The 24,813-nt window shown below is 44.6% G+C and overlaps 1 protein-coding gene across 2 annotated transcripts; it reads right to left on the bottom strand.

Annotated features, from left to right (window-relative positions):
• Positions 1 to 1,217: 1,217 nt before the first annotated feature.
• On the bottom strand, positions 1,218 to 15,500 carry LOC139797283 (uncharacterized). 2 transcript variants are annotated; one of them, XM_071746240.1, is made up of 3 exons: positions 14,638 to 15,500; positions 13,632 to 13,779; positions 1,218 to 1,900 (listed from the first exon to the last, which is right to left on the bottom strand). In XM_071746240.1, the coding sequence occupies exons 1-3, from the start codon at positions 15,181 to 15,183 to the stop codon at positions 1,596 to 1,598; spliced, it is 999 nt and encodes a 332-aa protein (XP_071602341.1). In that variant the 5' UTR covers positions 15,184 to 15,500; the 3' UTR covers positions 1,218 to 1,595. The 2 variants fall into 2 exon arrangements, 1 of the variants encoding a protein (XP_071602341.1); XR_011726390.1 differs by lacking the exons at positions 13,632 to 13,779; positions 14,638 to 15,500 and adding an exon at positions 2,569 to 2,788.
• Positions 15,501 to 24,813: the final 9,313 nt, after the last annotated feature.

Genomic DNA, 24,813 nt, shown 5'->3' on the forward strand with positions numbered 1-24,813 from the left:
TCATCCTACCTGGCCTTGAACACCTCGAGGAAGGGGGCATCCACACCTTCTCTGGGCAGTCTGTTGCAGAGTCTCACTACCTTTGTACTGATGAACCTCTTCCTAAGATCAGTCTAAACCCATTCTTCTTCAGTTTAAAAGCATTTGCCCTTGTCCTATTGGTGGACACTCTTATGAGAAGTCCCTCTGCAGCCTTCCTGTTGGTTCCCTTTAGATATTGGAAGGAAGCTCTTGGTCCCCCCTGGAGTCTTCTCTTCTTCAGGCTGAACAATCCCAGCTCCCTCAGCCTGTCCTTGTAGCAGAGGTGCTCCAGCCCCTGGATCATCTTTGTGGCCCTCCTCTGGACTCCTTGCAACAGATCTGTGTCCTTCCTGTGGTGGGGACACCAGAACTGGATGCAGTATTCGAGGTGGGGTCTGACAAGAGCAGAGTAGAGGGGGAGAAGCACCTCTCTGTCTCCTGCCCATGCTCCTCTTGATGCATTCTAGGAGAGAGTTGGTCTTCTGAGCTGCATGAGTGCACTGCCAGGTCCTGTTGAGCTTCTTGTCATCCAGCACCCCCAAGGCCTTCTCTTCTGGGCTACTCTCAACCCCCTCTGTACCCAGCTTGGTAGCTGGGCCTGGGACTGGCCTTGTCATCTTGAGTTTTAATAAGCTGAAACCAGATGTGCACCAAACAGGACGATTCTTTTACCTCTAGAGCCATTTTAGGTAGGGCACATTTCACCTCTGTGAAGAGAATGTTTCATAAATTTTTGGAAATAGAAGTCAGGGGCATAGTGTGCACGTTTAGTAGCATGTATCTCTGAAAAACAACGGAACTAGCATATTTTTTTTTTTAACACCTATCTTTTATTGATTTTAATTTTGATCTATCCACTAATTATGCTTAAGTTATTACCTAAACTATCTATAGATAAAGTTATTACAAAGTTCTATCTATTTATCCACATCCCATGCGGAACCAGAGAACGAAGCGCTTCTTCCTATTCTTTTCTTTTTTCTTTTCCTTCTGTCTTTGTAATGGTGATGTTTGGGCCGGAGGACTTAATTTCTCTGGATCCGATGGGTGACCAGGCTGTTTTTCCTCCAACTCTTTGGCCTTCTGGTCAGCGTGGCTCATGTTCTCCTCTGTGGATGTTTCCTGTAGCGGAGCAGTAACCAGAAGGTCTTGGGTGGTCACTGGGGAAGGCTGCTTTTGTGATCTCCTGCGCGCCCTTCTTCTCCGCTTCTTTTGAGTGCCTCCTGGCCCTAAGTTCATCGAATCCCCTGTGTGACAAGGCTGTGTTCCCTCTGACCCTTTTTCCTTTTGCTCAGTGTGGGTCACGTTTTCCTTTGCTGAGGTTCCACAAGCTGTATCAGGAACCACGAGGTCTTCAGTGGTCCCTGGCAAAGGCTGCTTTTTTGCCTTCCTGCGTGGCCTTCTCCTACGCTTCTTCTCAGTGCCTTGTGGACTTAATTTGTCGGAGTCCTCCGTGTGACCAGGCTGTGTGAGAGATGGAGAATGCTGCATTACTATCCATACCACCACCACTACTTTAGAGAAAGCCTTCCAGAAGATGAAAGAAGTTGTCAAGTAGACGGGAGAGCTCAAAGCTATGGAACTGAAGGATTGGCGAACTGATCCCACTGCCATGGATCACCTTCCTGCTCAGGTGTGGTAGGATATTTCACTAGGGATGTAGGATATTTCACTATGCAAAGCAAACACAGAGTTAGGATAAGGAAGTATGGATATCTTACATCAGCAAAGGAGTTGATACTCTCACTCTTGGACACAGCAGCCTTGTACAGATCCAACCTATCTTTCAGGGAGATTGTCTCCTGGAAATCCAGAGGGGTGTTATCAGTCCCAGGAGCGCTCTCTTTAGGTCGTCCTCTTAGAGGTTTGCGAGAACCCGCTGTAAGTAGAAAGAAACATTGTATTTTCTATGAAGGAAACAGGTAGTTGTTCCAGATCTTGAAAGTGAAGCACTACAACTAAAACTTGACCAAAATTACAAACTCCATTTTAACCTTATTTCAAGATGTGACAAGTCATCTGTAAGCATCTGCAATTCAGCCACAGTGAATGTGGAGACAGGAGTTCAGAGTACTCCTGAAAAAGCAGCATTGGGCTACTAGCACTAGGAAATTTTTCTTTGCTTTCTACACTCATATGACTGTTGTAGAAGAATTCCCCGTGACCAGAAAAATTCTTTAAATTTAGAGTTAAGATATTTTTCTTTCATGTTTCAGACAAAGGGGAAAAACTAAATTGTGTTTTGACCATGTTTCTTGTCTGTGATCAGAGACAAAGGTGGTTTCATATAAACTCAGAGGCTGGAAGTTCCTCTTGTCCTGGCAAGATTTTTTCCTACCGTACATGAAAATTTGGGCTGAATGAATGACACTGGATGAACGGCACTTCCATACTTTTTGGGCAGGAAGGAATTTTAAGACTTCAGGAATCTAGATTTGGGAGTGCAGGCAGAAAAAAGTCTTTCTGGTAGGAGTGCCCCATCAAAAAGGTTAGGAGACCACTACCTTGGAGTAAAGCAAGACATGAGATCAGCATGGCAATGCTAACCTTCAGAGATCTTGCTGTGGTCATTTTTGGATGACATCTGTTCAAAGATTGCCCTCCCTCTTTTCACAGTCGACTCCTTCAGAGGACTGACAGAAGGGCTCCCAGGCTCACTCTTCACTTCTGATGAAAGTGAACTTCTCTCGCTTTCTGTTTCCTATCAGAAAGACATCAAGAGTATGTGTGTTAAAAGCTTTTGGTAGGAAACAGCAGTGGGGTTTGGTGGGAGAAAGGAAGTGGGAGTTTGAAGAAGACAGAGAGAAAAGGGCGTGCTATTGTGAGAGAGGTTTTCCCCAGAATGCCATAGAATCAATTTCTGTAGGACGAGGAATTCTGTTATCGCTCATCCTTATTGCCTTTTATCTTCCTTCGGGAGGGTGAAGCAATTCTGTCCTCTGGTTTTTGCTCTCTGGAAACCGCTAAAGCTGTGACACATGGTGAAAGACTTTTTAGCCCCAGTAAAATTATTGAAGTTGCCCTACAGTTTTAGAGTGTTTGTAAATTGTTCCATTTGGGAATTCTTCTCTCAGACCATAGTGTCTAGTTTCTTCACCCCCAAAAAATACCAAGCAAGCACAATTGCACACTGACTTACCTGACAGGTTGGCAGATAGCACCAGATGGCAAACATTAAAAGGATCTCATAAATACCATTGTGGTATAGAGTTGTAGAACACTGATTATTACTATGCTGTTCCAAATTGTCCGCAGGGTCAGAGGAGAAGGAGGGGAGCGTGAGGCTGGGGAAACTGCCTTGCAGCCCTGGGCTCTATGTCAAGGCCACCTCAAGGTGTCCCTCCAGCCCAGGCACTTACCTTTTTAGCACCCAGGGCCTCGAAGCGATTCCGCAGCTCCTTCACACTGACAGGGAAGGGCTGGGTGTGCTGAGGGCCATCTGGGTTCTCCCGGAGCCCGTCTGCCCTGCTGCTCCCTGCCGACACTCGGGCCACGGTGCTGCTGCAGCTGATGGTGTGCGGCAGACGGGCCCGTGGTGCTGGTGAGCGTGGGAGCACTGGGCCCGCTCTTGAAGCGGCAGCAGACTCCCATTTCTGCACAAGTAGCCCTACAGAGCCCTTGTGCAGGGGAAAGTCTGCCAGCTCCAGCGTGGCCTGCCAATAGAACATGTACCTGGGGTCAGAGACAGAGCTCTTGGTGGGGCAAAAAAAGAAGGGTTTCCGACCTGTGTAAGAAGGCACAGGCAGCTCAGGGGGAGCACAGAGATCTCGTTTGGTAATACGGAGAGAAACTGAGGAAGGCCAAAGCCCATCTGGAACTGAACATGGCCACCGACATAAGAGGGCAATAAAGAAAGTTTCTATAAATCCACCAAGACTACAAAGAGAGCCTGGGCCAATCTCCATCCCTTACTGGATGCAGAGGGCAACATTGCAAGCAAAGAGGAGGAAAAGGCTGAGATACTTAATGCTGCCTCTGCCTCCGTCTTTCATAGTCAGACCAGCTACCGCCAGAGTGTTGAGCTTCCTGAGCTGGAAGATAAGGACGGAGAGCAGATGCAATTCTAGCCAATGTTGCAAGGTTGCAGTGTTTTGAGGTAAATCACACTGGAGCACTAATTCTTGTGTCTTAGCAGGAAATTCAGTGCATTTTCCAATGGAATAAGAGACGACTAAAAAGTGCATTGCTCATATTCTTGGGACTTGAGGAAAGTCATGCTTATTGCATGAGCAATATCAGGCTCCACACTACAGAGCCCATTAAAAAAAAAAAATAAAAAAACCCCCACTGACTTGTATATTTGTAGGGAGTGTGTCTTACCACGGTGTTCTTCTCAAATAAGTTTTGTTTTGCCAGCATTGCTGAGCTCACAGTCTGCCTGTTTAAAAGAAGACGAATTCTGGGTTAGAAGTTTGTTCCTTTTTCTCTTTTCTTCTTCCTGCCCCGTCCTCAAATCTTTAATGGTTTAGATTCATCTCTGGAAGCTTTTGGTCTTTGTAACTATTTTTCTTATCAATACAATCACTATAGAACGAGTGCTAGCTTTCCAGTCTATGCTGTTTGGTGGCTACAACAAATGAATTCAAAGAAGGAAATCCAAATAAAATTAAGAATTTTAAATCGTAAAACTTGTAAAGTGCAGGTAACTTTGCAATTATTGAAGATAGTCCTATTTGCTGGAAAAGAAAAACAAACAAACAAATAGACACCTGAGAATCTAATCCTAGATGCTAAGGAAACTGGATAGTTATTCAATTCTGTCTTTTGCTTCAGAATCCCTGTAAGCAACACTCAGACCCTCTGTCAGCAGATGTAGATTACAGCAAGAGTGAATGTTTACAGACTATTTCTTGTAGCCCAGTTTAGAGTTGCAGAATGATTTTGCTTGGCAGGGATGTCTGTAGGTCCTCTATTTCTACCTCCTTTTTTTCTGCTCACATAGAGCTGTGTCTGTTCCCAACTTACATGTCTCCTCGTTTGCTCGGAGAGCCTTCAACCCACGTGTGTCTCGATGGCACGTCCGTAGGTAAAGACAGCAGGCAAGAGGCACTGCCTTCTGAAGCAGACCCAGATGGATTCTGGTTGCTAGGCACGCTCCAAGTCCTCACAATCAAGCTGGCCTTCTAGAACTCTAGACCAGCCTATTAGCAGGTGGGGACAGAACCTGTTCTGTAACAGGTTTTCCCCAAATGACCTGGTGTCCTTAGGGACACAATTTTGTTATGACTCTTCACGAGGTCATAAAAGCCCCCAGATATGGGCAGCACCTCTTTTTCATTGCAATTGTCAACTACTTGCCTAACTTGAGATTCTCTCTAACATTCAGCGAGGCAGAAATGTTCTGCGAGCATTGGTGTGCCACGCGTGGTTTTCTTTGGTTTTAATTTGTTTTCCCTTCTCTCTTTTAGTAATATTATGGAGACTTTTCTTTCGTTCAGGCTAATCGTCCTTCCCCAGCAGAAAGTTTAAAGGACCCTTCAGCTAAGTACAGGGTACACCGGGGGTTCGCTCTGTCACCCGCTTTTGTGCCACGCGTTTGCCCCTTTAAAAGTATAGCAACGCTTATACTGGTATAAAACTTAGTGTGCAGCAAGTTGATCATTGATGACCCTGTACAGAGCAGGAGCAGCATCATTTGAGGCAGCTGTACTTTGATCATGTCTCCCAAACTTTGTCACCTGTGCCATGCAATCTGTACCAGATTTCCAATTTCATAAATTTTTTGGTACCGTCTGTTTTCTTTATTGGGGAAATAAAATAAATTTGGCGTTCACAAAAACCTACTACAGAATACTTGGAAGTTTTCTCTTTAAATAAAGTTTATGTTCAGCCTGGTTTTCCACCAGGGAGACTAATAGGGAAAATCCTAGTAAGGAAAGACTAGTCCTGTCAGTATGTCTTTAGCTCAAGGCATCACGTTGGCCAGCTAAGCCCTTCACAGGCTGGGATGTGCTCACTACCTGAGGGCTGTGGCCGGGAGAATGCTTTCGAGCACTTCTCCGCAGAATGTTTAGATGAAAATGTGGCCTCTGTAAGAGAACAAAGCTTTTAAAAGAGAGTGAGACCCAAGGGATTAAGAGGCAATATTTTCAGGTTGATTTGGGAAGGTGTCTTCTGGTCCTCTAGTTCTACCTCGTTTTTATCCTGCCCACATAGGGCTGTGTCTGTTCCCAACTTACATGTCTCCTCGTTGCCTCAGAGAGCCTTCAGCCCACGTGTGTCTCGATGGCACGTCCGTAGGTAAAGACAGCAGGCAAGAGGCACTGCCTTCTGAGGCAGACCCAGACGGATTCGAGGGCTGTGAGGTCACAATGGCACTTCCCAGTCCTCACAACCAAGGTGGCCTTCTAGAACTCTGGTTGTGTATTTGTGTGGCCAACAAGTGCCTTGCTAGGGCCATAGTCCAAAGTGGGCATCCAGAAGGTGGAGATTTTTAAAGGAGAAAAGCCCTACCAGCTTCCCCAGAGTAGACTGGATCTGCAAGCCCTCCCCCTGCGTACACACGGGTCTGCCATTTTACGGTGCCACCGTTTTGTTCTCCATCATAGCCCTTGTCTCTCCTGGTGACTGCTGGCAAGCGCGGCCACCCCTGCCCCCACAGGCAGCGGCACCTCAGGAGAGGAAGCCCCGGTGGCAGCACACAGGGAGGCCAAGGCTTTGGTCAGTGCCATTTCCCCCGTGGCTTTGAGTGGTGCAGAAGGCATTTCCTATAGCAATTGTTTGGTTTTTATTGTACATTTTCCAGCCAGAGTGGACTTTTTTTAAAAAAACCAATAAAATCAAAGGAGAGTGTTGAAATGTGAAATCTGGTCTGAGTCTTTTTACAGGCATTGTTTGTCCACTTGTTCCTCATAATGCAAACACGGTATTGCCACGTGACTACTTGAAAAATTGTATTTAGTTTCATATGAGAGAGATGCAGAAACAGAAAAAGAAATGCCTGCAATATCTGTTCTATGTTTTATTAATGAATAGGTAGTGTCCATTTTTTTGTATTTCTTTCACTAGGAAAATTCTGTCATAGAAGGAAAATACTGAAAATTGGTTATGTGTAGAGTCTTTTCAAGAAAAAAAAGATTATAACTGTGTGCTCCTGTAATTAGGTACCCTAGTTGTTGAGGACAGCAACAGTTGTTGAGGACAGCATAGCATAAATCCAGAATTTGACTTTAATGTGTCTTAAGGGAAAATATAGAGGTGAAAAGAGAAATTTTTTTTTCTTTTTTAGTTCAAAACCAGGAAGGAGTTTCCTTGTGCCACAGGAAGATTTTTTTCCTCTTGCTGCAATTACTGACATTAGTAACTGCTGTACAGTGATAAAAAGCAGAATATTGGACTGGTCTGGTAGAGCTGTGGCTATGATACGCTACGCTTTGTAGAACTGCAGGATAGTATGATAGGACACCTGTTTTTTGTATCAAGTGTGACTTACTGTTTCTTCAAAACTAATCCTCATTCCTGGAGGAAGAGAAATAGCCACTTGCTGAGAGAAGAGCGTGCAAAGCTAAGGAATCCATGAGAGGAAAGCCCTGCACTTCTGTGTCTGTTCCCTGCTAAGCCCAATCTTGATCATGAATTATCCAAGGAGGTGTGCTCCCTACTGTATGTCATTTTTGCATGTTAACTTTACATATTCTTTCCTGTGGGAATAAAAGTTTTGCTGTAGTCCATTTTTCCTACCATTTTGAGGAAGCCTTTATTTCAGTCATCTCATGCTTTCCCAAAGGAAGATGCTTTTTCTGTGACTCATATAAGGGGGTGTTTTTTAATTTTGTTAAAGGAAGCAGAAAGGTTTGTATTTTGTCAGGCTGTTTTCAGAGGCAATAGTATGTTGGTGTAAATGGGTTCTTCTTATCCTTACTGATGTCTGTCCATTAAATTGCAGGATTTCATCAGGACACGCAGGAGAATGAAAACTAGCACTGCACTGACTTAAGGTAAAGATACTGCAGCCCTATTTGTTTTTTACTTGAATTACTGACTTAGACAAATGACTGGCTTTAGACAAATCTCACATATGTTTCATGGATTTTGTTGTTGTTTTTTTGTTTTGCCTTTGCAGGAATTTTGCGGGTGTTATTTTCAGTTTTCAGCTACTGAAAAAACAATGTAATATAGATATATTTGCTAATGCCTTGTGTTTTTAAAAATAGTTAATCATGGTTACAAGCAAATGGCTGAAGATGATAGAGGGCTCTTCCCAAAATAATTTTAAAATGTTTACAGTGGCCTTTAGGCTAGTGCCTTTTCTCAGAGTTGTCCAACAGATGTATCCAAGTGCCTTGCCAGAAGGCTGATTATTCATCCGAGAACATTCAAAGCCGGAAGTCTCATGGAAATCTCATGGAAGTCTCTTTAGCAGCTGACCCATTTCTGGAGACTTGGGGTGATTGGCGGGTTATGGGTTACGGACTTGGTTTTGTGTTGGTTTTAGGGGTAGTGGTGGGAGGTCCTGTTGGGGGTTGAAAGTTTGGGGTGGGGCCTGTTGAGGGTGTGGGCATATTTTTTGTTGGTATAGATTTTGGCAGGGGCGGAGCCGTTTTATTCTTGGTGGGTAGGACTGGTTTTGGTTGCGGGGTGGGGCTATTGTTGACGCTGTTTGTTGTGTTAGAGCTTGTGCGGGGCTTGTCACGTGGAGCTATTTGGGCGGTTTAAGGCGGGGGTGGTGTCGGAGAATAGTTTACTGGAAGATTCCAGCTTTGGGAGTTGGAGATAGAGGTTTAAGTCCTTTTTTTCTGATAAGGCTCTAAGAAAAACTCATAAGAAGGGGAGTAGTCTTCACTCTTTGGTTTACAACATCAATGTTTTTATAAACTACTAGAGTATTTTAATACTTTTGTGTTTCATTCTCTAGCGTGCTTGAGCCGCTAAGGAATACTTTAATGGTTTTCTATGCCTAATTTTGCATCCTGGATACTATTTCAATATCATTTTTATGTAACATGGGCACCATGGTAAAGAAGGTGTGTCTTATATTCAATGTTTACTTCATTTAATATATAAATATTCATGTCTATATTACTGTGCTGTTATATGAAAAGCGTTTACTTCAGTGTGAGGCAAAGAAGAGGCTCATCTTTTTGAGGAACACTGAGTAGCTCCATTCCTTAGTGAAACCGAGACTCTGGCATCAGGCAAATGGGTTTGCTGCCTTAATTCAGATGAATCATAGAATAATGGCTTAGGTTGGAAGGGACCTTCAAGATCATCTACTCCAACGTGCCTGCCATGGGCAGGGACACTTTCGTCTGGACAGGGTTTCTCAATCCTCATCCTACCTGGCCTTGAACACCTCGAGGAAGGGGGCATCCACACCTTCTCTGGGCAGTCTGTTGCAGAGTCTCACTACCTTTGTACTGATGAACCTCTTCCTAAGATCCAGTCTAAACCCATTCTTCTTCAGTTTAAAAGCATTTGCCCTTGTCCTATTGGTGGACACTCTTATGAGAAGTCCCTCTGCAGCCTTCCTGTAGGTTCCCTTTAGATATTGGAAGGAAGCTCTTGGTCCCCCCTGGAGTCTTCTCTTCTTCAGGCTGAACAATCCCATCTCCCTCAGCCTGTCCTTGTAGCGGAGGTGCTCCAGCCCCTGGATCATCTTTGTGGCCCTCCTCTGGACTCCTTGCAACAGATCTGTGTCCTTCCTGTGGTGGGGACACCAGAAGTGGATGCAGTATTCGAGGTGGGGTCTGACAAGAGCAGAGTAGAGGGGGAGAAGCACCTCTCTCTATCTCCTGGCCACGCTCGTTTTGATGCATCCTAGGAGAGAGTTGGTCTTCTGAGGTGCATGAGTGCACTGCCAGCTCCTGTTGAGCTTCGTGTCATCCAACACCCCCAAGTCCTTCTCTTCAGGGCTACTCTCAACCCCCTCTGTACCCAGCTTGGAACTGTGCCTGGCACTGGCCTTGTCATCTTGTGTTTTAATAAGCTGAAACCAGATGTGCACCAAACAGGACGATTCTTTTACCTCTAGAGCCATTTTAGGTAGGGCACATTTCACTTCCGTGAAGGGAATGTTTTATGAATGTAGGCAGCAGGTGCCAGGACTTGCCGGGAGTTGGGCCACGCGGTGCTCACCCCGCCTGTGCCCATCTCCCGGCAAGTCCTGGCACCTGCTGCCTACACATGAATTTTAGGAAATAGAAGTCAGGGGCATAGTGTGCACATTTAGTAGCATGTATCTCTGAAATACAACGGTACTAGCATATTTTTTTTTAACACCTATCTTTTATTGATTTTAATTTTGAGCTATCCACTAATTATACTTGTTATTTCCTAAACTAACTATAGATAAAGTTAATACAAAGTTCTATCTATTTATCCACATCCCATGCGGAACCAGAGAATGAAGCGCTTCTTCCTATTCTTTTCTTTTTTCTTTTCCTTCTGTTTTTGTAATGGGGAAGTTTGGGCCGGAGGACTTAATTTCTCTGGATCCGATGGGTGACCGGGCTGTGTTTCATCCAACTCTTTGGCCTTCTGGTCAGCGTGGCTCATGTTTTCTCCTGTGGATGTTTCACGTAGCGGAGCAGTAACCACAAGGTCTTGGGTGGTCACTGGGGAAGGCTGCTTTTTTGATCTCCTGCGCGCCCTTCTTCTCCGCTTCTTTTGAGTGCCTCCTGGCCCTAAGTTCATCGAATCCCCTGTGTGACAAGGCTGTGTTCCATCTGACCCTTTTTCCTTTTGCTCAGTGTGGGTCACGTTTTCCTTTGCTGAGGTTCTATGTTCTGTATCAGGAACCACGAGGTCTTCAGTGGTCCCTGGCAAAGGCTGCTTTTTTGCCTTCCTGCGTGGCCTTCTCCTACGCTTCTTCTCAGTGCCTTGTGGACTTAATTTGTCGGAGTCCTCCGTGTGACCAGGCTGTGTGAGAGATGGAGAATGCTGCATTACTATCCATACCACCACCACTACTTTAGAGAAAGCCTTCCAGAAGATGAAAGAAGTTGTCAAGTAGACGGGAGAGCTCCAAGCTATGGAACTGAAGGATTGGCGAACTGAAACCGCTGCCATGGATCACCTTCCAGCTCAGGAAGCTGGGACAAACAGGGTGGTGGGAATGGATTATAGAAATGGGGGCATTTGCATTGAGTGTCATATTAATTTGTAGCAGAATGTGTAGAGGAATGGCCTGAGCATGCGTACACAGCCCCATGCTTGAGGCACTCAGGTGCTAAGTATGAGATGGGAGGCGTGAGCTTGTGTCAAGCCCACCTGTGCTAAGCCCCCCGCCCAGTTAGGGTTTGCCTCAGCTGCGCATGAGCAGGATTGGGGGGGCCAATAAAAGGGGAGCTTCCGAACACACGCTTGGCTCACTCTGGAGCAGCCAAAGGAGGAGGTCAGCTGAGTCTGGAGCAGAAGCACCAAACGAGGCTAGCCAAGTCTAAAGGCAGCAAAACCGGAGCACTGAATGTGCCCCTTGGTGAGAACACCTCTTTGACTTCGGAGCACTGTACGCCAAGAAAGGTTTGCCTGCTTTAATTGGCCTTAAAATTGTCGTTGTGTTTATTTGATGTTTTGTAATGTGCTTTTTAAGTGCTGTCTCCTCATCTTTTCCTTCTTTCTGTTGTCCTCATCTTTTCCTTCTGTCTGCTATAGAAAAATCACCGCAAAGGACAAGGGCACAGAGTGTTTGAGGCAGTGGGTGGTGTGCGAGACCCGTCCTCAGGAGGGGTATTCTGGGAAGTGTTGTGAAACACCAGTGTAAGCTGCCTGAACAGAGCCTCATGAGCATTCCAAAGGGATTGCGGGAGAGGGGGGAGACAGCAATAGGGGTCTGAGCTGTCCTTTCAGTCTGCTAAACATCTTGTGCATCTTGCTGCTAGATACCTAGTGCAAAAAGAGATCTATAAGCTATCTATATATAAGCTATCTATAAGATCTATAAGCTTCCAGCATCTCAAATCAGGGCATCTCCTTGAAATCCAGAAGAGAAACTTCTATGAGGATGGACACTGGGGAAAGGTTTTGTTCATAATGAAAACTCTTCAGTAAAGCATACAATTATAAGTTTTCCTCGAGCTATCTAGCAGGGCGTTCCTCACTTGTTAGTGTTAAAAATGGTATTGTTACCTGTACAGATTGGTGCTGATGCTGGCACTGAGAAGAGGTCTCCTGTAAAGAGTTCATCTGAGCCTTGTCAAATTGTTTTCTCACAGCTGCCAGGCCACCAGGCACAGTACAGAAGTTGGCTTTCTCTGAAGTCTAGAGTGGTAAAATAAGGCCAGTTATATTACATTTGTGCTAGGAAGGTACTCCTATGGGGTGATTATATTTTTGGGGGGAAGTAGTTAATAGCAGTATAAGCTATAATGCTTACAAATTTCAAATGGAAACACGTGGAAGAACTTGGTTACGTCTGTAGCCTCTTACAGGCGCCTTCCACTGATGTAGTCTACAAACCCTACTTATTTTAGCAGTATTCCTAAATTAACATCAGCGTTTAGAATGAATACAGTATTGAGTTATTTTTCTAAGCACTGCCATCAAAATACAAAACACCTCTGAAGTGTTAATATTAACTGCTGAATCTCACTGTACCATATTAGGACTACTACTTGTCAACCAAAAACGAGGACCTACAAATTATAAACTTCTTTGGGGATTTTGCAATCTAGAATTAAACCCTGGTTGCTAAACGCCCTGTGTGAGATAGCTGCTACTCTTGTTGCATTTCCCTTTCTGTCCAAGACAGTTTCTGAGGGCCCGGTGGTTGCCTTTGTAGTTTTAGGGATCAGCCATGTATTGCAGCTAAATAATACTCTGTCTTTGCAGGAATGACTCTGGCAGCCATAAGTACTGTTTCTGGCTGTTTCATATGACAGTACATAGGAGCTGAGATCTGAAGAGCTGATTTTAGGATATTTCTGACTGTTAGGTGTGTAGTGAAGTGGTATTGCTCTGTTTTAACAGATGATAAAATCTGTTAGCCAAATACTTTGTGTGCTGCTTATTATTAATATTAAACTTTGCTCTAAAATACCTAATCCCTATTTGGTTTCAAATTTTGACCCTCACTAGGAATGTAGGATATTTTACTTTGGAAAGCTAACAGCATTCAGATAAGAAAACATGGAAATCTTACATCAGCAAAGGAGGTGGTACTCTGTCTGTTGGACACAGCAGCCTTGTACAAAGCCAGTCTCTCTCTCAGGGAGATGGTCTCCTGGAAATCCAGAGATGTGTTGTCGGCGCCAGGAGTGCTCTTTTTAGGTTTGCAAGAACCCACTGTAAGTAGAAAGAGACATTGTATCTCCTATGAAGGAAACAGGTACTCTTTTCCAAATCTTGAAAGAAAAGCAGTACAACTAAAACTTTATCAAAATTACAAACTCCATTTTAACCTTATTTCAAGATACGAAAAGTCATCTATAAGCATCTGAAATTCAGCCACAGTGAATGTGGAGACAGCAGTTCAGAGTGCTCCTGAAAGAGCAGCAGTGGGTTACTAGCACTAGGAAAGTTTCCTTTGCTTTCTACAGAATATGACTGTATTAGAAGAATTCCATGTAGCCAGGCACAAAAACGTCTTTCTGGTAGAGGTGGACCATCAAAAAGGTTAGGAGACCACTACCTTGGAGTAAAGCAAGACATGAGATCAACATGGCAATGCTAACCTTCAGAGATCTTGCTGTGGTCATTTTCTGATGACATCTTTTCAAAGATTGCTCGCCCTCTTTTCACAGCTGACTCCTTCAGAGGACTGACAGAAGGGCTCCCAGGCTCAGTCTTCAGTGCTAATGTAAGTGAACTTTTTTCTGTTTCCTGTCAGAAAGACATCAAGAGTATGTGTGGTAAAAGCCATTGGTAGGAAACAGGAGTGGGGTTTGGTGGGAGGAATGAGGTGGGAGTTTGAAGAAGGCACAGAAGAAGGGGGTGCTGTTGTGAGAGAGGTGTTTCCCACAATGCCATAGAATCAATTTTTGTAATACCAGAAATTCTGTTATCTCTCGTCCTTATTCCCATTTATCTTCCCTCGGGAAGGTGAAGGGGGGAGGGGGAGAATTGACAAAAAATTCTGTCCTCTGGTCTTTGCTCTGTGCAAACCACTGAAGCTGTGACCCACGGTGAAAGACATTTAGCCACAATAAAATTATTGAAGTTGTCCTAATTAAGATAACTTACGAAGTTTTTGGTCCCCTATAGTACTGTGAAATATTTTTTTAAGATTAAAAAAGGCCAGCTTCACCTGAGATCATTAAAAGAAAAATCACTGACTTTTCTCAATGAAACCTCTGATGGCAAAGACAGGTTGCAGTTTGTCCAGACCTTTCATTTTATGTCAGTGAAAGCCAGTGGATGAAGTGACAGCAGGTTTCTCAGTCGAAATGGAGTCAATACTGTTCTACAAATAAGAAGCAATTGCTTCAAAAAAGTTTTAGAGTGTTTGTAAGCTGTTCCATTTGAGAGTCTTCTCTCAGACCATAGTGTCTAGTTTCTTCACCCCAAAAAAATACCAAGCAAGCACCATTGCACACTGACTTACCTGACAGGTTGGCAGATAGTGCCAGATAGAAAATACTAAAAGAACCTTGATTAATACCATTGTGGAATACAGGAAGTTACAGAACACGCCTCTATGTCAAGGCCACCTCAAGGTGTCCCTCCAGCCCAGGCACTTACCTTTTTAGCACCCAGGGCCTCAAAGCGGTTCCGCAGCTCCTTCACACTGACAGGGAAGGGCTGGGTGTGCTGAGGGCCATCTGGGTTCTCCTGGAGCCCGTCTGCCCTGCTGCTCCCTGCCGACACTTGGGCCAGGATGCTGCTGCAGCTGATGATGTGCGGCAGATGGGCCCGTGGTGCTGGTGAGCGTGGGAGCACTGGGCCCGGTCTTGAAGCAGCAGCAGACTCCCATTTCTGCACAAGTAGCCCTACAGAGCCCTTGTGCAGGGGAAAGTCTGCCAGCTCCAGCGTGGCCTGCCAATAGAACATGTACCTGGGGTCAGAGACAGAGCTTTTGATGGGGCAAAAAAAGAAGGGTTTCCGACCTGTGTAAGAAGGCACAGGCAACTCAGGGGGAGCACAGAGATCTCGTTTGGTAATAGGGAGAGAAACTGAGGAAGGCGAAAGCCCATCTGGAACTGAACATGGCCACCGACATAAGAGGGCAATAAAGAAAGTTTCTATAAATCCACCAAGACTACAAAGAGAGCCTGGGCCAGTCTCCATCCCTTACTGGATGCAGAGGGCAACATTGCAAGCAAAGAGAAGGAAAAGGCTGAGATACTTAATGCCGCCTCTGCCTCCATCTTTCATAGTCAGACCAGCTACCGCCAGAGTGTTGAGCCTCCTGAGCTGGAAGATAAGGACGGAGAGCAGATGCTATTCTAGCCAATGTTGCAAGGTTGCAGTGTTTTGAGGTAAATCACACTGGAGCACTAATTCTTGTGTCTTAGCAGGAAAATCAGTGCATTTTCCCATGGAATAAGAGATGACTAAAAAGTGCATTGCTCATATTCTTGGGACTTGAGGAAAGTCATGCTTATTTTTTTTTCCTTTTATCCCCTCATTCTCACTTATTGCATGAGCAATATCAGGCTCCACACTACAGAGCCCTTTAAAAAAAAAAAAAAAAATCAAAAAAACCCCCACTGACTTGTATATTTGTAGGGAGTGTGTCTTACCACGGTGTTCTTCTCAATTAAGTTTTGTTTTGCCAGCATTGCTGAGCTCACAGTCTGCCTGTTTAAAAGAAGACGAATTCTGGGTTAGAAGTTTGTTCCTTTTTCTCTTTTCTTCTTCCTGCCCCGTCCCCAAATCTTTAATGGTTTAGATTCATCTCTGGAAGCTTTTGGTCTTTTTAACTATTTTTCTTATCAATGCAATCATTATAGAACGAGTGCTAGCTTTCCAGTCTATGCTGTTTGTTGGCTACAACAAATGAATTCAAAGAAGGAAATCCAAATAAAATTAAGAATTTTAAATCGTAAAACTTGTAAAGTGCAGGTAACTTTGCAATTATTGAAGATAGTCCTATTTGCTGGAAAAGAAAAACAAACAAACAAACAAAAAGAGACCTGAGAATCTAATCCTAGATGCTAAGGAAACTGGATAGTTATTCAGTTCTGACTGTTGCTTCAAAATCCCTGTAAGCAACACTCAGACCCTCTATCAGCAGATGTAGATTACAGCAAGAGTGAATGTTTACAGACTATTTCTTGTAGCCCAGTTTAGAGTTGCAGAATGATTTTGCTTGGCAGGGATGTCTGTAGGTCCTCTATTTCTACCTCCTTTTTTTCTGCTCACATAGGGCTGTGTCTGTTCCCAACTTACATGTCTCCTTGTTTGCTAGGAGAGCCTTCAACCCACGTGTGTCTCGATGGCACGTCCGTAGGTAAAGACAGCAGGCAAGAGGCGCTGCCTTCTGAAGCAGACCCAGATGGATTCTGGTTGCTAGGCTCGCTCCAAGTCCTCACAATCAAGCTGGCCTTCTAGAACTCTAGACCAGCCTATTAGCAGGTGGGGACAGAACCTGTTCTGTAACAGGTTTTCCCCAAATGACCTGGTGTCCTTAGGGACACAATTTTGTTATGACTCTTCACGAGGTCATAAAAGCCCCCAGATATGGGCAGCACCTCTTTTTCATTGCAATTCTCAACTACTTGCCTAACTTGAGATCCTCTCTAACATTCAGCGAGGCAGAAATGTTCTGTGAGCATTGGTGTGCCACGCGTGGTTTTCTTTGGTTTTAATTTGTTTTCCCTTCTCTCTTTTAGTAATATTATGGAGACTTTTCTTTCGTTCAGGCTAATCGTCCTTCCCCAGCAGAAAGTTTAAAGGACCCTTCAGCTAAGTACAGGGTACACCGGGGGTTCGCTCTGTCACCCGCTTTTCTGCCACGTGTTTTGTAACTTCCAAATGAGCTGAAATCATGAAAAACTGCAGGCCATGAAATGTACAAAACAACAACATGATTTAAAATACTTAAAAATTCTATACCCACCATCACTGCCCCCTTTGAAAGTATAGCAACGCTTATACTGGTATAAAACTTATTGTGCAACAAGTTGATCATTGATGACCCTGTACAGAGCAGGAGCAGCATCATTTGAGTCAGCTATACTTTGAGCATGTCTCCCAGACTTTGTCACGTGTGGCATGCAATCTGTACCACAATGCCAGTTTCCTAATTTTTTTGCTGCCGTCTCTGTTTTATTTATTGGGGAAATAAAATAAATTTGGCATTCACAAAACCCTATTACAGAATACTTGGAAGTTTTCTCTTTACATAAAGTTTATGTTCAGCCTGGTTTTCCACCAGGGAGACAAATAGGGAAAATCCTAGTAAGGAAAGACTAGTCCTGTCAGTATGTCTTTAGCTCAAGGCGTCACGTTGCCCAGCTAAGCCCTTCACAGGCTGGGATGTGCTCACTACCTGAGGGCTGTGGCCGGGAGAATGCTTTCGAGCACTTCTCCTCAGAATGTTTAGATGAAAATGTGGCCTCTGTAAGAGAACGAAGCTTTTAAAAGAGAGTGAGACCCAAGGGATTAAGAGGCAATATTTTCAGGTTGATTTGGGAAGGTGTCTTCTGGTCCTCTAGTTCTACCTCGTTTTTATCCTGCTCACAAAGGGCTGTGTCTGTTCCCAACTTACATGTCTCCTCGTTGCCTCAGAGAGCCTTCAGCCCACGTGTGTCTCGATGGCACGTCCGTAGGTAAAGACAGCAGGCAAGAGGCACTGCCTTCTGAGGCAGACCCAGACGGATTCGAGGGCTGTGAGGTCACAATGGCACTTCCCAGTCCTCACAACCAAGGTGGCCTTCTAGAACTCTGGTTGTGTATTTGTGTGGCCAACAAGTGCCTTGCTAGGGCCATAGTCCAAAGTGGGCATCCAGAAGGTGGAGATTTTTAAAGGAGAAAAGCCCTACCAGCTTCCCCAGAGTAGACTGGATCTGCAAGCCCTCCCCCTGCGTACACACGGGTCTGCCATTTTACGGTGCCACCGTTTTGTTCTCCATCATAGCCCTTGTCTCTCCTGGTGACTGCTGGCAAGCGCGGCCACCCCTGCCCCCACAGGCAGCGGCACCTCAGGAGAGGAAGCCCCGGTGGCAGCACACAGGGAGGCCAAGGCTTTGGTCAGTGCCATTTCCCCCGTGGCTTTGAGTGGTGCAGAAGGCATTTCCTATAGCAATTGTTTGGGTTTTAATGTACATTTTCCAGCCAGAGTGGTCGTTTTTTAAAAAAACCAATAAAATCAAAGGAGAGTGTTGAAATGTGAAATCTGGTCTGAGTCTTTGTACAGGCATTGTTTGTCCACTTGTTCCTCATAATGCAAACACGGTATTGCCACGTGACTACTTGAAAAATTGTATTTAGTTTCATATGAGAGAGATGCAGAAACAGAAAAAGAAATGCCTGCAATATCTGTTCTATGTTTTATTAATGAATAGGTAGTGTCCATTTTTTTGTATTTCTTTCACTAGGAAAATTCTGTCATAGAAGGAAAATACTGAAAATTGGTTATGTGTAGAGTCTTTTCAAGAAAACAAAGAGTTGTAACTGTGAGCTCCTGTATTTAGATAAGTTAGTGGTTGAGGACAGCATAGCATAAATCCAGAATTTGACTTTAATGTGTCTTAAGGGAAAATATAGAGGTGAAAAGAGAATTTTATTTTTTTTTTAGTTCAAAACCAGGAAGGAGTTTCCTTGTGCCCCAGCAAGATTTTTTTCCTCTTGCTGCAATTACTGACATTAGTAACTGCTGTACAGTGATAAAAAGCAGAATATTGGACTGGTCTGGTAGAGCTGTGGCTATGATACGCTACGCTTTGTAGAACTGCAGGATAGTATGATAGGACACCTGTTTTTTGTATCAAGTGTGACTTACTGTTTCTTCAAAACTAATCCTCATTCCTGGAGGAAGAGAAATAGCCACTTGCTGAGAGAAGAGCATGCAAAGCTAAGGAATCCATGAGAGGAAAGCCCTGCACGTCTGTGTCTGTTCCCTGCTAAGCCCAATCTTGATCGTGAATTATCCAAGGAGGTGTGCTCCCTACTGTATGGCATTTTTGCATGTTAACTATACGTATTCTTTCCTGTGGGAATAAAAGTTTTGCTGTAGTCCATTTTTCCTGCCATTTTGAGAAAGGGCCTTTTATTAAAGGAAGCAGAAAGGTTTGTATTTTGTCAGGCTGTTTTCAGAGGCAATAGTATCTTGGTGTAAATGGGTTCTTCTTATCCTTACTGATGTCTGTCCATTAAATTGCAGGATTTCATCAGGACACGCAGGAGAATGAAAACTAGCACTGCACTGACTTAAGGTAAAGATACTGCAACCCTATTTGTTTTTTACTTGAATTACTGACTTAGACAAATGACTGGCTTTAGACAAATCTCACATATGTTTCATGGATTTTGTTGTTGATTTTTTGTTTTGCCTTTGCAGGAACTTTGCGGGTGTTATTTTCAATTTTCAGCTACTGAAAAAACAATGTAATTTAGATATATTTGCTAATGCCTTGTGTTTTTAAAAATAGTTAATCATGGTTACAAGCAAATGGCTGAAGATGATAGAGGGCTCTTCCCAAAATAATTTTAAAATGTTTACAGTGGCCTTTAGGCTAGTGCCTTTTCTCAGAGTTGTCCAACAGATGTATCCAAGTGCCTTGCCAGAAGGCTGATTATTCATCCGAGAACATTCAAAGCCGGAAGTCTCATGGAAATCTCAAGGAAGTCTCTTTAGCAGCTGACCCATTTCTGGAGACTTGGGGTGATTGGCGGGTTATGGGTTACGGACTTGGTTTTGTGTTGGTGTTGGTTTTAGGGGTAGTGGTGGGAGGTCCTGTTGGGGGTTGAAAGTTTGGGGTGGGGCCTGTTGAGGGTGTGGGCATATTTTTTGTTGGTATAGATTTTGGCAGGGGCAGAGCGGGTTTGTTCTTTGGGGGTAGGACTGGCTTTGGTTGCGGGGTGGGGGTTATTGTTGACGCTGTTTGTTGTGTTAGAGCTTGTGCGGGGCTTGTCACGCGGAGCTATTTGGGCGGTTTAAGGCGGGGGGGGGTGTCGGAGAATAGTTTACTGGAAGATTCCAGCTTTGGGAGTTGGAGATAGAGGTTTAAGTCCTTTTTTTCTGATAAGGCTCTAAGAAAAACTCATAAGAAGGGGAGTAGTCTTCACTCTTTGTTTTACAACACCAGTGTTTTTCTAAGCTATTAGAGTATTTTAGTAGTTGCGTCTTTTGTTCTCTAGGGTGCTTGAGCCGCTAAGGAATACTTTAATGGTTTTCTATGCCTAATTTTGCATCCTGGATACTATTTCAATATCATTTTTATGTAACATGGGCACCATGGTAAAGAAGGTGTGTCTTATATTCAATGTTTACTTCATTTAATATATAAATATTCATGTCTATATTACTGTGCTCTTATATGAAAAGCGTTTACTTCAGTGTGAGGCGAAGAAGAGGCTCATCTTTTTGAGGAACACTGAGTAGCTCCATTCCTTAGTGAAACCGAGACTCTGGCATCAGGCAAATGGGTTTGCTGCCTTAATTCAGATGAATCATAGAATAATGGCTTAGATGTGAAGGGACCTTCAAGATCATCTACTCCAACGTGCCTGCCATGGGCAGGGACACCTTCGTCTGGACAGGGTTTCTCAATCCTCATCCTACCTGGCCTTGAACACCTCGAGGAAGGGGGCATCCACACCTTCTCTGGGCAGTCTGTTGCAGAGTCTCACTACCTTTGTACTGATGAACCTCTTCCTAAGATCCAGTCTAAACCCATTCTTCTTCAGTTTAAAAGCATTTGCCCTTGTCCTATTGGTGGACACTCTTATGAGAAGTCCCTCTGCAGCCTTCCTGTAGGTTCCCTTTAGATATTGGAAGGAAGCTCTTGGTCCCCCCTGGAGTCTTCTCTTCTTCAGGCTGAACAATCCCATCTCCCTCAGCCTGTCCTTGTAGCGGAGGTGCTCCAGCCCCTGGATCATCTTTGTGGCCCTCCTCTGGACTCCTTGCAACAGATCTGTGTCCTTCCTGTGGTGGGGACACCAGAACTGGATACAGTATTCGAGGTGGGGTCTGACAAGAGCAGAGTAGAGGGGGAGAAGCACCTCTCTCTATCTCCTGGCCACGCTCCTCTTGATGCATCCTAGGAGAGAGTTGGTCTTCTGAGGTGCATGAGTGCACTGCCAGCTCCTGTTGAGCTTCTTGTCATCCAACACCCCCAAGTCCTTCTCTTCAGGGCTACTCTCAACCCCCTCTGTACCCAGCTTGGAACTGTGCCTGGCACTGGCCTTGTCATCTTGTGTTTTAATAAGCTGAAACCAGATGTGCACCAAACAGGACGATTCTTTTACCTCTAGAGCCATTTTAGGTAGGGCACATTTCACATCCGTGAAGAGAACGTTTCATAAATTTTAGGAAATAGAAGTCAGGGGCATAGTGTGCAACGGTACTAGTATATTTTTTTTTAACACCTATGTTTTATTGATTTTAATTTTGATCTATCCACTAATTATGCGTAAGTTATTACCTAAACTAACTATCCATAAAGTTATTACAAAGTTCTACCTATTTATCCACATCCCATGCGGAACCAGAGAACGAAGCGCTTCTTCCTATTCTTTTCTTTTTTCTTTTCCTTCTGTCTTTGTAATGGTGATGTTTGGGCCGGAGGACTTAATTTCTCTGGATCCGATGGGTGACCAGGCTGTGTTTCATCCAACTCTTTGGCCTTCTGGTCAGCGTGGCTCATGTTTTCTCCTGTGGATGTTTCCTGTAGCGGAGCAGTAACCAGAAGGTCTTGGGTGGTCACTGGGGAAGGCTGCTTTTGTGATCTCCTGCGCGCCCTTCTTCTCCGCTTCTTTTGAGTGCCTCCTGGCCCTAAGTTCATCGAATCCCCTGTGTGACAAGGCTGTGTTCCCTCTGACCCTTTTTCCTTTTGCTCAGCGTGGGTCACGTTTTCCTTTGCTGAGGTTCCACAAGCTGTATCAGGAACCACGAGGTCTTCAGTGGTCCCTGGCAAAGGCTGCTTTTTTGCCTTCCTGCGTGGCCTTCTCCTACGCTTCTTCTCAGTGCCTTGTGGACTTAATTTGTCGGAGTCCTCCGTGTGACCAGGCTGTGTGAGAGATGGAGAATGCTGCATTACTATCCATACCACCACCACTACTTTAGAGAAAGCCTTCCAGAAGATGAAAGAAGTTGTCAAGTAGACGGGAGAGCTCAAAGCTATGGAACTGAAGGATTGGCGAACTGATCCCACTGCCATGGATCACCTTCCTGCTCAGGTGTGGTAGGATATTTCACTAGGGATGTAGGATATTTCACTATGCAAAGCAAACACAGAGTTAGGATAAGGAAGTATGGATATCTTACATCAGCAAAGGAGTTGATACTCTCACTCTTGGACACAGCAGCCTTGTACAGATCCAACCTATCTTTCAGGGAGATTGTCTCCTGGAAATCCAGAGGGGTGTTATCAGTCCCAGGAGCGCTCTCTTTAGGTCGTCCTCTTAGAGGTTTGGGAGAACCCGCTGTAAGTAGAAAGAAACATTGTATTTTCTATGAAGGAAACAGGTAGTTGTTCCAGATCTTGAAAGTGAAGCACTACAACTAAAACTTGACCAAAATTACAAACTCCATTTTAACCTTATTTCAAGATGTGACAAGTCATCTGTAAGCATCTGCAATTCAGCCACAGTGAATGTGGAGACAGGAGTTCAGAGTACTCCTGAAAAAGCAGCATTGGGCTACTAGCACTAGGAAATTTTTCTTTGCTTTCTACACTCATATGACTGTTGTAGAAGAATTCCCCGTGACCAGAAAAATTCTTTAAATTTAGAGTTAAGATATTTTTCTTTCATGTTTCAGACAAAGGGGAAAAACTAAATTGTGTTTTGACCATGTTTCTTGTCTGTGATCAGAGACAAAGGTGGTTTCATATAAACTCAGAGGCTGGAAGTTCCTCTTGTCCTGGCAAGATTTTTTCCTACCGTACATGAAAATTTGGGCTGAATGAATGACACTGGATGAACGGCACTTCCATACTTTTTTGGGCAGGAAGGAATTTTAAGACTTCAAGAATCTAGATTTGGGAGTGCAGGCAGAAAAAAGTCTTTCTGGTAGGAGTGCCCCATCAAAAAGGTTAGGAGACCACTACCTTGGAGTAAAGCAAGACATGAGATCAGCATGGCAATGCTAACCTTCAGAGATCTTGCTGTGGTCATTTTTGGATGACATCTGTTCAAAGATTGCCCTCCCTCTTTTCACAGTCGACTCCTTCAGAGGACTGACAGAAGGGCTCCCAGGCTCACTCTTCACTTCTGATGAAAGTGAACTTCTCTCGCTTTCTGTTTCCTATCAGAAAGACATCAAGAGTATGTGTGTTAAAAGCTTTTGGTAGGAAACAGCAGTGGGGTTTGGTGGGAGAAAGGAAGTGGGAGTTTGAAGAAGACAGAGAGAAAAGGGCGTGCTATTGTGAGAGAGGTTTTCCCCAGAATGCCATAGAATCAATTTCTGTAGGACGAGGAATTCTGTTATCTCTCATCCTTATTGCCTTTTATCTTCCTTCGGGAGGGTGAAGCAATTCTGTCCTCTGGTTTTTGCTCTCTGGAAACCGCTAAAGCTGTGACACATGGTGAAAGACTTTTTAGCCCCAGTAAAATTATTGAAGTTGCCCTACAGTTTTAGAGTGTTTGTAAATTGTTCCATTTGGGAATTCTTCTCTCAGACCATAGTGTCTAGTTTCTTCACCCCCAAAAAATACCAAGCAAGCACAATTGCACACTGACTTACCTGACAGGTTGGCAGATAGCACCAGATGGCAAACATTAAAAGGATCTCATAAATACCATTGTGGTATAGAGTTGTAGAACACTGATTATTACTATGCTGTTCCAAATTGTCCGCAGGGTCAGAGGAGAAGGAGGGGAGCGTGAGGCTGGGGAAACTGCCTTGCAGCCCTGGCCTCTATGTCAAGGCCACCTCAAGGTGTCCCTCCAGCCCAGGCACTTACCTTTTTAGCACCCAGGGCCTCGAAGCGATTCCGCAGCTCCTTCACACTGACAGGGAAGGGCTGGGTGTGCTGAGGGCCATCTGGGTTCTCCTGGAGCCCGTCTGCCCTGCTGCTCCCTGCCGACACTCGGGCCACGGTGCTGCTGCAGCTGATGGTGTGCGGCAGACGGGCCCGTGGTGCTGGTGAGCGTGGGAGCACTGGGCCCGGTCTTGAAGCGGCAGCAGACTCCCATTTCTGCACAAGTAGCCCTACAGAGCCCTTGTGCAGGGGAAAGTCTGCCAGCTCCAGCGTGGCCTGCCAATAGAACATGTACCTGGGGTCAGAGACAGAGCTCTTGGTGGGGCAAAAAAAGAAGGGTTTCCGACCTGTGTAAGAAGGCACAGGCAACTCAGGGGGAGCACAGAGATCTCGTTTGGTAATACGGAGAGAAACTGAGGAAGGCGAAAGCCCATCTGGAACTGAACATGGCCACCGACATAAGAGGGCAATAAAGAAAGTTTCTATAAATCCACCAAGACTACAAAGAGAGCCTGGGCCAATCTCCATCCCTTACTGGATGCAGAGGGCAACATTGCAAGCAAAGAGGAGGAAAAGGCTGAGATACTTAATGCCGCCTCTGCCTCCGTCTTTCACAGTCAGACCAGCTACCGCCAGAGTGTTGAGCTTCCTGAGCTGGAAGATAAGGACGGAGAGCAGATGCTATTCTAGCAAATGTTGCAAGGTTGCAGTGTTTTGAGGTAAATCACACTGGAGCACTAATTCTTGTGTCTTAGCAGGAAATTCAGTGCATTTTCCCATGGAAATATCAGGCTCCACACTAGACAGCCCGTTAAAAAAAAAAAAAAAA

This window comes from Heliangelus exortis, chromosome 6 (assembly GCF_036169615.1).
Source record: "Heliangelus exortis chromosome 6, bHelExo1.hap1, whole genome shotgun sequence".
Classification (NCBI taxonomy): Eukaryota; Metazoa; Chordata; class Aves; order Apodiformes; family Trochilidae; genus Heliangelus; species Heliangelus exortis.